Consider the following 10,123-nt stretch of genomic DNA (forward strand, 5'->3'; position numbering starts at 1 on the left):
ATTAAAAAAATATTATTATTTAATATCCTAATTTTGTATTTATTGAGAATTTTTTCACAGCCACTATTCTCCATCATGATACTCGTGTTGGAATTATTCTGCTATATAAACTATTTTTGCAATATCTTATGAAACTACAAGTTTTATAATTGTATTTTTATTCTTTTATTTTTAAGAAGCAATCATATCATTCCTATAAAAAAGGGAAAATGTTCTTCAATTGAGACTATGAACTACGGCATTAATTCTTGATGGCATATGCAGATCTCAGAAAACAGTGGAAGCAAAGAAAGCCTTCTCCTCAATACTGAGGGAATGAGCTATGCTAGTTAATCTGTTTTTAAGTAATGAAGACAGTTTGAAAAAATGCAACTAAAGATAAAATAATGGCAACTGCAAAATCAGAGACACAAATGGCCAACAAGGAAGAAAGAAACAGCTACCTTAGAAAGACAGCTTTACTGAATCTTTAATCAATTTATGTGAACACGAAATAACTAACAGAAGCATTTTATTTTAATTAATTGTATGGATGGAATTCAGGTGCAACAGGCAACTAATGTAATTTGTTCTATCCTAAACTAAACCTGAGTTCCTATTTGTTTTTTCACTTGCAAAGGCAGGTGATAAAACATTATGATAGAAGCTCATTAAAAAAATGCTAACTCAAGAAAATCAGTATTTTAAGGAAATGTAGGAATTTTGCTGACACTTTGATATATTCAATCTTTATTTTTTGAATCATGGAAAGATTTTGTTTTGATCAGGACAAGTGTTTTTTTGAAATGGCATCATTTCAATTTATAATATGGATGTTCTGACTTAACTATCAAAGGCTATTTTGCCTTTAAAATGAAGCTTTAATAAAGTATTTTAACTGAATTCAAGACACTGAATCCAAGATACTTCAACTTGTGAAGAATACTTTCATTCCAACTGAAGCTCAAATTACATTTCAATATTCTAGAATTGTTCTTGGAATGGAATTTCTACTTTTGTACTTAATCTGTTTATAACAACATTTTCAGTGTTAATTGTCCTCCTGTTCCCTGTTTGTAACACCTACTAAAGGCACACTCAGAAATAGTGCAACTAAAATAATTTGAATAATTAAAATCAAGAAGATACCAGTCACTCAGTACAAATTTCTTAGATATTGCATGACATAAAAAGCCAAATTCATAAATAATTCCTTAGGCTACAATCCGGTAAATACCTGTACATTTGTTTAATTTAACAGACAAGTTGTCTTCCCACGTAACCATGAGTGTTGGTAGGATACGGGATTTAAGTATGGAAGTATTCTGTGTAATCCTCTACTTTTTCCCCCTATTTTCCCCCTTCTTCCATGAGGTAATTCCTATCTTTTCCTGTTACTTACACAGCAAAATACAACACAAAGCTGATTTACTAGATTAATCTACTCACAAGTCTAACATCAAGAGCAATGGTAAACATAGCTCAGAAATAAGGATTCCCAGTTAACCTGTGCACCCTCTGCTGGCTGGTGCTTACAGAGGAAGAAGAAAAAAAACAACTAAAAAAAAAGCTGTTTTGACTTTATGTATAGATAGATAGGCCCAGTGAACATCCATCTAAGTCTCTAAATATATCTTTCAATCACTTAAATTGTTTTTCAACCCTATTTTCTACAAAATACTGGACATGTAACTGTGTTGCCTAACCACCACATTTTTCTTTTATTAAAGATGCTGAAAGTAAAGATAGAGCAACATGCATTTAACTACTATCACTGGAGACCCTCGTTCATTTACATCCCTGGCAAGACTCCAGATGTCCGCAAGGACTTTGCTTAGGTGCAACCTGCCCTGTCAGCTCTGAAGTCACTGGCGATGCTGCAGATCCAGCTGACAGTATGCTCCTCTAACGTCCTCTTCAGAGGAGCAACTGCAGCCACCGTGTTTGCCAGTTTAGCTCACTTCATAGCAATAATTGCAAAGCCCCAGCAAACCAGGGGAACCTTTCTTTTGTTACAGCATCAGCAAAGACTAAAGGTTCCGCTCAGAGATCCTGAAGGAGAGACAGAAACAGATAAAAGATCAGCAACTTCCACGTTACCCCGTTTGGGCGCCTGGCCTCTGGCAAGGAAGGGACACGAATTTTTCCAGACTTCAGGGGCTCTGCTGGCAAGTGGCTCGCGAGGGCAGTGACAACTTTTGCGACGCAGCTCTAAAAATATAAAAACCAAGTGTCACACACCTGAAGACTTGCTGGCGACCCCGGAGTTTTAAACAAACCCTTTCAGCCCACCCCCGACCCCGGGTGCGGGTACCCTCAGTCCGGCACCGCGGCACCCCAACTGCCGCGGGCGTCCCCCGCCCTCCGCCAGAGGGCGCCACCCGCCCCGCCGCCGGGGGCTCACCCCAGCGGGAGGGCATGGAAAGAAAAAAAGATAAAGGTTCCCGCTTTGCTTGCGCTGAGCTGTCACTAGCAGAACCTTCCCGCCTTTTTTGATCAAAAAATCGGCGCGTAAAATGCTTCCACTGACACGCTCCGCACGGCGACGCGCGCTGCGTTTACTCCGCTCCCTTCAGCGCAGCGCAAGGCAGCGGGGCCCGGCCTGGGGCAGCGGGCGCGGGCGGGAACGGCGGCTCTCACCGACCCCCGTGCAGCGACCCTCCTCCTGCCCCGCGGGCCCCCGGCCGGCCCGGCACCCCCACCTGCTCCCGCCCGCCTCAGCCCGGCCCGCCCCAGGCGGCGCCCGCCGCGCCTGGCCTGAGGGAGCGGGCGGGCCGCGGCGGGGCATGGCGGGAGGCGTAGTCCGCCCGCGCCGCGCAGCTCCGCCGGCGAAAACTACAGTACCCGGCGGGCGGCGGGGGGAGGCGGTGACGCTGCGGGGGTGCTGCCGCCTGGCGTGGGTGGCTCGGCGGTGGCGGGGGAGACGCGGTGCGCGCCCCGCCGGGTGTACGCGCGGTGGCAGCGGGCCTGGCTCCGCCCCGGGACGGCGCGGCCGCGGCAGAGCCCTGTCGGAGGGGCTCGTTGGCGTCTCCGGGGAACCGGAGAGCTGGGGCCTCCCGGGCCTTTACCTGCTTCGCTTTACCTCACGGCGGGGGCGAAGGCGATCCGAGGCGGGCCCGGGCCCCGTGAGGCTGCGGGCCCCGCCGGAGCGGCTGGAAGCGGGCGGGCCTGCCCCGGCCGAGCGATGCGCCCGCAGGCAGCCGGCGGGAGGAGGGCCGCCTCCCCCAACGTCTGCTGCCTGCTTGCTCGCAGGGCCCACGGCTTTTACGCCAGAGATGCTGGTGTCGCCCACAGACAAAACCTGGGACTTCTCAGAAAGATAATGTGCCAGGTAACGGCGGTGATACCCGGCGCCCTCCCCTGGGGCGCCGAACCCCCGCGCTCCGCCCGCGGGCGGGAGGGTCCCGGGTCCCCGGTCACACCGACTCTGGGAGAGAAAAAAGCTGCAGTTTTGCTGAAGAGATTTAGAAATTGCTTGAATTTGTTTCATAAGGCTCAGACCTAGAAGTGTGGGGACTGTGCTGTGGAAAAACTGCAGAAGCACTTGTATGTCTAATAATCATGCTAGAAATAGCTTTTTTTGAGATTTTTTTTAATCACTTATTTCTTCTGAGGTGGCTTAATATTTAATAACTGTTAAATTCATAGTGTTTGGTGGAGCATCAATGTTAAATTTGAGTGGAGTTCCACAACAAAACAAGATAATCAACAGAGGTCTTCAGGCAAACATAAAGCCTGAATGTGTCAGTGCAATGCGTGTTACAGAGCAAATAGTAATTAAACTAATTACAGACTAAAGTGAACTTTTTTTTTTTTATCAAAACAATTGACGTATGATACTCCCATGCAGTAGTTAATAGAAATGCATTGACAGTATGTGGAAGTGAATTGGCAATTGTGTAATATTGAAAACATATTTATTGGAAGTCAGCTAGTGTCTAATTATGCAACTACATCAATGGGCATGCAAGGTTTATTGAAATAAAAATTAGGACATCTTACAGAAGTACTTTTTTTTTTTTTTTATTAAGACCCAAACCTTTGTTAATGGTATGGAGCTCCTGATGTCTCTAATGCATGGAAGAAACTTTACACAGTTTATCCCAGTAGCATTTCAGCCACTTTTTGCAAGTAACTGTAAACACATTTTTCTACCTTTCACACAAAATACCAATAGCAGAGTGTAATCATATGTTCAGTAAATTCAATTAATTACATGTAAAATAGTTGTGTGCATATTTAGTTTTATCCTTGATTTTTAAAGTTTCCATCAAAGTTTAGTTGCCAGTTTTAATTTCAATGCAGGAAAGTTAATGATGAAATATTAATTACCCGTGCTGTCCGTAATAGCTAATAAAAAATATTTTAATTTGGTTTAAAAAAAAGACAGGATTTCCCTAAGAAAGGTATTTTAATCTGGTTTAAGAAAACATTTTCCTTTATTTATTCAAGAGCGAAGGTTCAATTAAAGTAAGTTATTAAAGCTGCAAGAGCCAAATAAAACGTTTTCCAAAAGCAAAGCAAGGTTTGTTACAGAAGCTATCACTGCTGCAACCACTGTCTGTTTCAGGAAAGTACTAAATTCAAGAATGTTTGGACAACTCATTCTTCATCTCCTATTGCATATGAAAGGGGAAGAATTTACTTAGACAATTACCAGTGCTGTGTTAGCAGGTAATAAATTTATTGTTACAAGTTACCCTGGCTTACAGTTTTAACACTGTGAATCTGTTCTAGATGTGTTGCTGCCTTTACTCATCCAAATAGCCCCTGTGAACTGAGTGGAATTTATGAACAAAAAATAACCAGGCGCATAAGTCTTCGTTAAATGACACTCTGATGCCATTGCGTCTTAATGTGACACCTGCTTTGGTGAAACAAAGTCTGATCTTACTAGTTCTGTGCAACTTCAGCTTTCAGAGGACTTTAACAGGAGGGGAAGATTACCACCATTTAATATTTTTGCACTAAAAAGCCAAATGAACAAGTAGTTCTTTGTGATCTGGTAACTAGCAGTGTGTTAAAGAACGTGTCACAAAATCAGCCTATGTGACAAGTTTGGTACTATGTCTATGAATTCTGCATTAAAGAAGTAAATTACCGTTCACGTGTAAGTACAGTGTGCTGAGTACTTGCTGGGTTTTGTTAATGTATTCTGCAGATCGGTTCTCTAATCTGATGTACTTTCCTGTTACATGATCATTTTGCAGAGGCACAGCTTAGGAGGCAGCACAGGGCACGGCAGTGGACAGCAAGTTCTGCATACACCAGTCCTTGCCCTTGCCCACCCCTCTTGTCAGGGAAGTAGCAGGAACTTGGAGGTTGTTGTCAGAACAGTTTTGAGACAGTGTCATATGGTACATAAGACAAATTACTCTGTCAGTGTGAACGACTGAGAGTTAATTAAATTAATCTATCACTTACAGCAGAGATCTAAATCTACTTAGTCAGGTTTTATTCCTAAATTGTCTGAATGCTTTCCAGTACTGGATTAACCTGTCTAACATCTTTCAGGTTTATCTTTGACTCATCCTCTCCCTGAGGGGAAAACTGTGCATAGTATGAAGCTTTTATTCTAGTAGCAGGGTTTTCTAAAAAATACCTGTACATGATGCCATGCCTTTATATTATGAAAGGCAACACTGGAAGAGCTCAAGGGGAAGGTTCCAGGGTGATCATTAATTTCTGGAATACACATTCTTTTAAATGTACATCACTAAAGTAAGACTGTTACTATTAAATTTGCTCTTGGGGGAAAAAAAAAAAAAAAAAAAAAGCCAAAGCCCCCACAATACCAAATCACAAATACAGAGAAGGTTAGCTTTTAAGTATTATGTTATACTAACTATTGTTTATTGAGCAATTTCAGGTTATGTTTACAAAGTAAAAATAAGATGTTTCGATTTCTGACCTGCCTAAAGAGAAGGCAGGATTTATAAAAATGTATGAAATTACTTGTTGATAGAAAGTAGTTTATAAAGTATACTAATGATTAGCAATCATTTTCCTCCAGCATTGCACAAGAGCCAAGAATACTTTATCAAAAGCCAAAGTGTTCAAAGTCAGAAAAAATAGAAGATGCTTTATTGTTGGAAAGTCCACTGGTAAGATTACTTTTTAATAGGGCATTGATGTGCAAAAAAATTAATATTAATTTTATATTAATTAGATTAATATCTTCCAATGAAACTTATTTAGAGTGTTCTTTCCCTGCAAACTCTTTTCTCAATGTTTTTATGGAGTTAGGTCATTTAAGGTTTGCAACATGCTTACCTATTTTCACCTAATGTTTAGAGGTATACTCTGAATTCCTCAGTAGCGCATTCAAATGCTTTTTTATGAGCTTTTGTGGAAGATTTTAAAAATGGTGCTTTTATGCTTCTGCAACTAACTCTAATACCTTCTAATATAAATTCTGTTTAATTTTTTCTTCATGTCTTAATTAGCAACGACAGTAGGTGGGAGTTTTAGTTTTTACCAGATCTGTTGACATAAAAAAGCAGATAAACTGAAAACCCATTGAAGCAACTCCGCCCAGAAGCTCTTCTGCGGTTTCTAGCGAATAGATTCTATAATTTCCCTCCTCGTTGAGTTTTTCTCTCATCCAGTATCCTTATCTTAGGAATATTAGTCCCTCAATTAGGAATATTGAGGTGTCTAAAAATAAAGCAGTGTAAATGCCATTCTTAGCAGTTACTGTCGAGTTAACACTGAATGTCTTATTCTGCAATACTTAAACAATTGTCTTCTCAAGACTCATCAATTAGATCGATAAGCAGTTATACTTCCTTTTTGCAAAGCAAGAAAGTTTTAAACGTGTCTTTTCTAGAAAAGGTAAATGTCTTGCGAGAAGTGTGACAACAGGTTATTTATGTGATAGATAACTGTTTGGCACAGGCATGAGCTTAGACATCCAGATGTAATTAGCAGGCCGCTTTCCACCTTTAGTTTTTGAAGAATGTATATTAACTTTTGTTTTCTATTTACTGTGTCAAAATGTTATTTATCCTCCTGGTACAGACTCTTTTCTGAAAACCTTTTGTTACTCAGGGGGAAATGCTACCAAGTCCATCAGACTATAAATCTTCCCTGATAGTCTTGACAGTGCAGAACTGGCTTCTACGTCTCTCTGCTGATACTGGAGAAATACTGGAAAAAATATACCTTGCTGGTTCCTGTTGCAAATTCAGGTATTAAACATTGACTAGCCTTTATATAATTAAGAATCATTAGTACTCTGCTGGAGAAAGGAAATCATGTTTATTTTAGTACTATCCTATGGCTGACTTCTGGTTTGTAGTCTAGCCCATTGCCTGGAGTTCCTGCATGCTGTTTTCTACAGAAGAATTTTGGCTGCTTAAGTATTAGGGTCTCAAATTTGGTATTAAGTTTAACAAAAGCTACAAAAACTAGGCTACTGTTGCCTTTTCTCTGACAATTTTACAACCTTTAATATTGCAATAGGAGCATACCAGGAGAGGATATTTAAGAGTTTTAAACAAACTTCATAAAACATAAGAAAAATATGTTTGAAGTTTAAGTCATCTTTAACTCGCAAGCATTCTTCTCCATAGGGCAGCTCTTACGCTCTTGAAAAGCAGAGCAGTTACTGCTTCTGGTACACTGCATCTTTTTTTCATTTCTCAGGAGAAATTGTTTCCTTTAGGCTGAAGGATAAGAAAGCAGTGATTTGTGAAGGGAAGCAGAGAAAATAAAATAGTGAATGTTCATACTTTCAGTATTCTTGACAATTCTGAATGAAATAAGCCATTGCAAACAGCAGACATCTCGGGCACCTCTGGAATCAGATACCGAACAGTTTGCCTGGACACAGGAATCTGCCTGGTTATAGCAGATTATATTTTATATGAAATAATGTATTTATTATCAAATTATTTTTAAGTAATTAAGATAGGTCTTTCTTGCCACAAATAGGTATCTGAGCTGGGATACTCCTCAAGAGGTAATGGTTGTAAAGTCAGCTCAGAATAAGCTCCCTGCAGCAGCACGGCAGGTAAGTTGGTTGAAAAACTCTGACATTCTTAAATTTTTGCAAAATCGATTAAAAAAAAAAAATCTACAAGGACAGAGATGGAACTGTTATGCTATTTATTATGGCAGAAGATGAAGGTGTTCTACCACTAATAAATGCCTGAAGGATAATAATGATATTCAGTATTGTTGTTCCTTCCCAGGCAGGTATCCAACAATCTGTATTATTCTATCTTGCTGTGTTCCAAGTTTTGCCTCTTTCATTCATTGGAATGCTAGAAATAAACAAAAAGGTAAGTTAATTCCTCTATTAATGGTGATCTGTATTGTAATTATGGGAGAGGCATAGTTTAGACAATTGTCCCAGAGTTTCAGAAGTCATACAGCTTATAAAAGCATTGTGCCCTGAAATAATTAACAGTAATGTTCTTGTGTCTGACAGGGGCATTATGGGGAAGGTATTTAATTTGAATGACCAGAAGAGAAAATACAAATGCATTCTGCTATTGGATTACTCTTTGACCTGTAAAAGGACTTTAGCCTTTACTTAATAGCAGTCATAAGAATTGGGGAATCCTAAAGGGTTTGTAGACTTCTTTTCACCTTTTCAAAAAAAGATAGATGTGCCTTTGACCCACTTCTAGTAACAGTCTATGAATTCTATATGCAGTTGCAAATTTGGATTCAGAGAGGATCCTGTACTCTGTGACAGCTGGATAGTGTCGTTTTAGTACGGTTGTACACAGTCATAGGGCAGTGATTAGACTAGCATTTCACTCTGGCAACGAAGAAAGAAAAGACCTGAAATCAGTACTTTTAGATAGAGTTGTTAGTGTTGCTAACATTCCTATGGAATGCTGTTTATTAATATAATCTATTCATGTATAATAATAACGGTAACATAATATATACTGAGAACTGATTAAAGAATGAACCTGCTTGCAGAATATGACTAGTCCAACCCCAGGTGTTACTGGAGTGCAAAGTATTATAGAAACGCAGCAGAACAGATGAGTTACAGAAAACTTATGACATAAAACACTGATCGTAGGGTTTGGTCAGAACGAAAAATTAAAGCGATTGCAAAATTGAGGGCATAATGTCGGTATTATGCGTTTTGTTTCTTCCCTAATAGAATATTTTTGTCTTCCTTTTTTTTTCCAGATATTTGGTAATAGTGTGACAGATGTTGCTGTTTCTAATGGAATCCTGATTGTAATGTGTAGCATGGGTCTGGTCAGGCTCTATAACTTCCAGGCCATCTCAGAACAGGTGATGAAATATGAAATTTTTCATACAGTCTTATGCTAGTTTGTGGCAGTAAATCTTAAATATTCATGTAATGCCATGTAGGTACATGGGGAATGTGTCAAAGGATAGAGTTCTTGCCTAAATCTATTTACAGTCAGAAGATGCAAGTAGGTAAACCATCAGAAAATTCTACCCACACCAGTTACAGGTGGCAAAATGTAAGAGCTACAGGGTCAGACGGCACTTCAGCACATACAGAGAGGAGCTATGTGAATGCCAGACCAGGATGTGCCCTTCTTCACATTAGTCTGTAGTAAAAAGTCAGCGTTAAGGCTAGAAACTGATGGCCATAGAAGATTGTTTGATCTGAAACAGAACTGCAATGAGACTTTTGAGTTTATATTCTTCCAATCAAAAATCAAACATTAATTTGAAAATAAGACTTCAAGTAGTATCTAACAAGATAAAGAATGCAGTAGTAACAGAGCAGTAAAACTAATCAGCAAGTAAATATGCATCAATAAAGCTGAATTGTTCTGTGTTATTTTAGTTCATGGAACAGCCATTTGATTTGGGACATGAATTCAACTGGAATGGTCAAGTGGGAGTTGTAGGAAAATATCCATTTGGTCTTCCATGTAACATTAAAATAACAGGTATTTATGATCTTTGTATTACCTTGGCTGGGGGCTTTTAAGGATTGATTATGACTTACTTCACACCAAAAAAACCCCATTGAAATTACTGTACTCATACTATGCTATAGCTGTATTTCTGGGTTTATGTTATAATGAAAATGTGGTTTGCTTCTAATTACAAGGATTGATTACATGGGACTTACCTAGAAAACCAGTACAGCAACTAAGTTATTTGAAAAACTTCATAAGCAATGCATGAAGTG

General features: G+C 39.7%; 2 protein-coding genes across 2 annotated transcripts in view; one reads left to right on the forward strand and one right to left on the reverse strand.

Annotated features, from left to right (window-relative positions):
• METTL8 (methyltransferase like 8) overlaps positions 1–2,654 on the reverse strand; it is a 28,482-nt gene extending 25,828 nt beyond the window's left edge. Inside the window, 2 exon segments of the mRNA XM_040605048.1 lie at positions 2,080–2,190; positions 2,510–2,654. The gene's annotated coding sequence lies outside the window, so the exon portion shown is untranslated.
• Positions 2,655–2,888: 234 nt separating this feature from the next.
• The window catches only part of DCAF17 (DDB1 and CUL4 associated factor 17), a 13,156-nt gene continuing 5,921 nt past the window's right edge, over positions 2,889–10,123 (forward strand). Inside the window, exons 1-8 of the mRNA XM_040603861.1 lie at positions 2,889–3,310; positions 4,550–4,653; positions 5,993–6,083; positions 7,030–7,169; positions 7,915–7,993; positions 8,175–8,264; positions 9,136–9,243; positions 9,773–9,878. Of these exons, the coding sequence (XP_040459795.1) occupies positions 3,164–3,310; positions 4,550–4,653; positions 5,993–6,083; positions 7,030–7,169; positions 7,915–7,993; positions 8,175–8,264; positions 9,136–9,243; positions 9,773–9,878 (865 nt within the window). The 5' untranslated portion in view covers positions 2,889–3,163. The remainder of the gene's footprint in view (positions 3,311–4,549; positions 4,654–5,992; positions 6,084–7,029; positions 7,170–7,914; positions 7,994–8,174; positions 8,265–9,135; positions 9,244–9,772; positions 9,879–10,123) is intronic.

The sequence above is a fragment of the Falco naumanni genome, chromosome 8, assembly GCF_017639655.2.
Source record: "Falco naumanni isolate bFalNau1 chromosome 8, bFalNau1.pat, whole genome shotgun sequence".
NCBI classification, from domain to species: domain Eukaryota; kingdom Metazoa; phylum Chordata; class Aves; order Falconiformes; family Falconidae; genus Falco; species Falco naumanni.